The 4,970-nt window shown below is 41.1% G+C and overlaps 1 protein-coding gene across 2 annotated transcripts in view; it reads left to right on the top strand.

Moving 5' to 3' along the window:
* Window positions 1–60: 60 nt before the first annotated feature.
* The window catches only part of SMEK1 (SMEK homolog 1, suppressor of mek1 (Dictyostelium)), a 47,807-nt gene continuing 42,897 nt past the window's right edge, over window positions 61–4,970 (top strand). Inside the window, exon 1 of one of the 2 annotated variants that reach the window (XM_009319447.1) lies at window positions 61–815. In XM_009319447.1, coding sequence (XP_009317722.1) covers window positions 674–815 — 142 coding nt within the window. In that variant the 5' untranslated portion in view covers window positions 61–673. The remainder of the gene's footprint in view (window positions 816–4,970) is intronic. The other variant, XM_009319446.1, reaches the window with a different exon arrangement.

Genomic DNA, 4,970 nt, shown 5'->3' with positions numbered 1-4,970 from the left:
GCCCCGGCGGGAAGGAGGGCGGCTTCTCGAAGCCCCGCGCTGACGGACGGCGAGAGAGGGGCTTCGGGCCTGGGCAGCTGCTGCACAATAGAGCCGAGCTCCAGGCCGGGGCGAGCGGCCCCTCTCCCACCTGCCTCCCACCGCCTGTTTCGCCCCGGCCTCGCCAGCCTCCCGCCTGGTTCCTTCGCCAGGGCCCCGGCCTCCGGGGTCGCCTGCTCCTGTCACCCCGGGCCGGCTGCCCGTTGCCGCCTGTGCCATCTGCTGTCCACCGCTGCTTCCACTCCTGTGGATCCACTTCTCCTCCAGGATCCCTTCTTCACCGCCTCTCCTGCCTGCCCTTCACCCTGCAAAGAGCCTTTCTCTTCTCTGCAGCTGTCCCCTGCGTAGGCTTTTGTGCAGCGCCTGACTGCCTGGAGCAGCTCCCCTTTCACATCTTCGCCTCTTTTCTTGTTCCCCCTCTTCTCCTGCGCCCCCAATCCTCTGTTACCCTCGATAATGAGGATCCTATTGGAGCACTGAAGAGGAGTAAGAAGAGCTTGCTTGGCGTGCCCGTGTGGGGCTGCTACCTTCTTTCCCGCTCCCCTCCTTTGAGGGGGGCCTAGCCCCCGACCAGCCTCCTGCTCCTCCAGCAATTGCAAGCCAGAGTGGTGGCTGTGGTGTGGCAGGCGGCAGGATGACTGACACCCGGCGGAGGGTGAAGGTTTACACGCTAAATGAGGACCGCCAGTGGGATGATCGAGGCACAGGGCATGTGTCCTCTTGCTATGTGGAGAGGCTGAAGGGCATGTCCCTGCTAGTCAGGGCAGAGAGTGATGGTAAGTGTGTGTGTCTGAAGGTACAATCTTTCCTTATCCTACCCAGAAAAGGAACTGGGCTTAGCTTTGTGTCTGTTGCCTTAATGTTTTGCTGCATAATTCAAACGTGATTCCTAAAAGCAATTAGGCACCAACCATAGTTAATTCGTGTTAGCCCAAGTGAAAGAAATGGAAGATTGCCATCAAGTGCAAGCATAGGAGTTACTTGGGTCATAGTGAATACACAGCGTTGCATACAAAATACGTTCAGGTCTTGTAAATCTTGTATGGGTTTGGATATCTAGTGATCTATCACTAGATGCCCAATGTATTCCAGTTTCAAAACTAATCAGTGTGATGCATCCTTCTTTAGATGCTTCTGGAAATTCCCTTGTGAAAGGAGGTGTTCAAAACTTAGATCATGTTTTTTAGTATAAATTTTTAAAAGGTCATTGGATGGCTAACACCCTCCTTTTTTCTCCTCCCCCACCCCCCCCTTCTCTTTGGTAGCAAGAATTATGCAAGACATTCTAAAAGCTATCAACAGTTATCAAAGTACAGTTGATATAGTAGTAAAGACAATACAATGGACAGAACAGCATTTTCAGAGAGGTTTTTTTTTAATGGAATAGTAGTTTTTCAGTCCTTCAGCAGTTGTAGATCTTCCTGTAAATAAACTAAAACAATGCATTATCAACTTCCTTCACATTTTCTGACAATGTATGACAGTAGTATAGGTTGAGTAATACTGTCTACCCCTGTAGCTACATGTTTGGGCTAGTCTTGATTATTGGTTAAGTGAGTTCATGACTGCTATGATCAGAGTAGATTTTAAAATGTATACTTTGCAATATCTAGCATGTTCCATTTTGCTAGTAAAGTCTGTCAGTGCATGACTTACTGCTTCATTAGATATATAGCTACTATATCTAGTGACTTGTAGATCTAGTTGTAGCTTGTGACTGTCAACAGACCTTGCAATTTTCTTTATTTGGCTTTTTCATTGTAGGAACTAGGATGAAAAGCAACTTGAGATTCATTAATTCTTACTGCTTGAGAAAGTTCTGACAAACTACAATAATTTCTACAGCAAAGATCAGAAACTGATACGGAGGAATCAAACTTTCATCTAAGCAGGATTTTTATAATTGAGCTTTTGATAAACATTAATGTCAGGGTTTTGTAGTTTCTTGATTATACTTAAATAAAATCAAGTACCAATTTAACTTTTTAATTTTACACTGAAGAAGGTGCATTAATAGTTTGGCCAACTTCATAATGTAAGAGAAAACATTCAAAATGGAAATAGACTTCGTTTAATTTCAAATGAGGGAGGGAGGTAAAAAGGTTAGCACTAAATTTTTAGGCTAATCTTTACAGTATATTTTGTTGTAGATACAGTCCTTTCTGTCTACATGGCTGCTGTGCTCATGTTTAAAAACTCTCATGTTTTCTATACATTAAACAATTTCCTGTTTTTTTTTTTCTTTGTAGAAAAGAAAGCAAAAGAACTGCAGTTCATAACCTGCTTGTGAAGAAATAGCCCATTCAAACTAAAATCCCTTTATTGACTTTCAGTGGGATATGTATGCTTAAGACTGATTAGAACCTGAATTGGACTGTTGTTGCCAGCTTATTTGTTGTAAATGAACATTTGTAAGAAGGAAAATACAAATTCGTATAAATGATCCCAAAACAAAGATGAAGTCATTACTTTGTGTTGCATAGCTAAGATACTCTAATGAAAGCACAACTGGCTCAAACTTACTAGTTGCACCTAATACACAGAAGTATATTTAATAGGATACACACATTAGACCTCTCTCAAACAGCATATGTATACTTCAAGAGTATTGAATAATATGTGGAGCTTAAGTTCTTAATTTAGTAGGTAGTATCAGTCCTGGGTAAATGTGCATTCTATTAATAGGCTAGTCTTTCTAACTTGCTTGTATAAACACCTCATAAAATTTGATTTATATTTTGTTTACTCCCAGCGTCAATTGTTTGTGGGCTGATTTTGAAGGCAAATGCAGTCATTTTTGCATGTGAGCAAATGGTTTGGAAAAAGGTAATGCCAGACTTTTGTTTTAGGTACTATGTAATTTGCGTGTTCCTTCACGTGCCTTTTTTACCTACATGAGGTAGTTGACTGATTTATTTTTTTCTAGTTATCAAAAACATACAAATACTAGGAACCTGACCTATACACCATTTGCCTCCGTGTTTCCATTGCGGTCTTGTCTTTCTTTGTCAGCTCCTCCTCTTTCCACAATAAAACTTCTTCCTTCCTCCTTTTCTAAACCAGCTTTTCCTAGGGTTTGAGCTGAGATTCATCCTGTGCGTGCTGGCATGTTCTTACTGACTTACTCCAGGAAGCTGACTGAAAACCTCGGGATCTGCGTGAAGTTGAGGGCTCCATTTCCTGAGTGGGGGAGGCTGTGGGGGATCTTAGCAGTAGTTCCTGCTGTGTATGGGAAATTCCCGCTCCTGTTAAAGGGCCAGTTCATCTGTGCACAGAGCACAGCAGAATTACTCGAGGTTCATTTGGCTGACCATGTGGGTTAGCACATAGTTCAGTCTTTTGATTGTGCAGCTGTGACTTGGTGTAGCTCCATAGTCACTTTACAAGCGGTTGAGATTTTATGGCAGGATCAGGGTGTTCAGAGAAGGGAGCTACAATCAGTATGCCAAGTCCAAGGTAAGCTATTACCTGGAACTAGAACAATAAGAAATGAATGAGTGCAATTTTTTTATCTATAGGAATGTTTTTTTTCTTGCGTTGGTGCTTTTTTAACACCACCTTAAAAGAATTTAGAGCACGTGAGTGATTTGTGTTGCTATTTGAGACATCTAATGCTCCCAGGCACTAAACTTTGAGTCATTGCAGGCAATTTGGAGTAATCTTTTATAGTGCAGAAATATCATAAACTGCTTTCAGATCAGATATATTATGGTTTTTTATACTTAAACAACTGTTGACTTTTTTATTAAAACCCTGAAAAATTTCTCTGTGTGATTTAGTTGCAGTTATTCTACTTGAATTGCAGTAGAGCAATAGCAAACTCTTTTCTTACAAATGACCACCTTCCATGTGAGTTTCTGTGTATAATCAGAAGCCTTTGATTTCTTAACCTGTTTCTCACATGGTATTTTAGGCTGCTGTGGCCTGCTTCATTCTTAAAATGTCTGTGTGCTAGGTTTTCACTGCATGGTTTCAGATTGCTTTTTTGTTCTGAGCCCGGATGACTGAAGTGACCTCTAAAATGAACTTTTCTGTTCAACTATCTTGGGTTAATTTGAAGGCTTAAACTTTAATTAAAAGCTTACTAGTCCTGTAACTAAACTTTTTGACAAGCCAAAGTGAATTCCCCCATTGGAGGCTGTATTTGCCAGCTTTCTTTTAGGAACTATCTAATCACTTCTATTCAGAAGTTGTAGTTTGCCACTTCTGAATTCTCTATGTTAATGACTTTTGCCACAGGGTAGGCATCTGCACCCTAGCTGTTTCTTTAGACTACGTATCAGTAACCCTGTAATACTGACAGAAGGCTTAGCCAAAATTTGGCTTAAGTTTGCTTTACTTTGCTCAAACTCAAGGGATGAATTTTATTTTTTAGGAAAGCAACACAGAAAATTTTGTGGTTATGTACTTACCTTAGGTTAAAATGAAAAAAATACGGGAGGGATTTTTTTTGTTTGTTTCTTCTTTTCTCCTGGTTCTCCCCTCTCCTTAATGTTTGGGTTTGACCGTTCAGAATGTGTTAGACTGAGGAATAGTCTCTTGCGAATGCAGAGTGCATTCTTGGACCTCGGTTTAAGCTGTTTCCTAAGTTTCTGTGGATTGGTTTCTGTCATTCAGTAGCAGCAGATCTGATTGCAGAACTTAAACCTCTGTGTGCATCTTGCAAAAAACAGCTCTTGAATTGAAATTTTCATTTAAACATAAAAATGTTTATACTGGTGAGGAGCAATGATTGACACTGTACCTTTTCTCCTTTTGAGGAAGGGTCCATGTAACAGTTTGATGGGAGAGGAGCAGTATTCCATATAAGCAGGTCTCCGCCATATGCATATATGTAAACAAGTCTGCAGATTTCTTGTTTAAGACTGCTGGATTGGGATATTTGATGTTCTCTGAATATCTTTGAAAATAGCATTGTATAGCTGTATGTA

Source organism: Pygoscelis adeliae, unplaced genomic scaffold (assembly GCF_000699105.1).
Source record: "Pygoscelis adeliae isolate BGI_AS28 unplaced genomic scaffold, ASM69910v1 Scaffold71, whole genome shotgun sequence".
NCBI classification, from domain to species: Eukaryota; Metazoa; Chordata; class Aves; order Sphenisciformes; family Spheniscidae; genus Pygoscelis; species Pygoscelis adeliae.
Note: the sequence above shows the minus strand (reverse complement) of the source record. Positions and strands in the feature narration are given on the sequence as shown.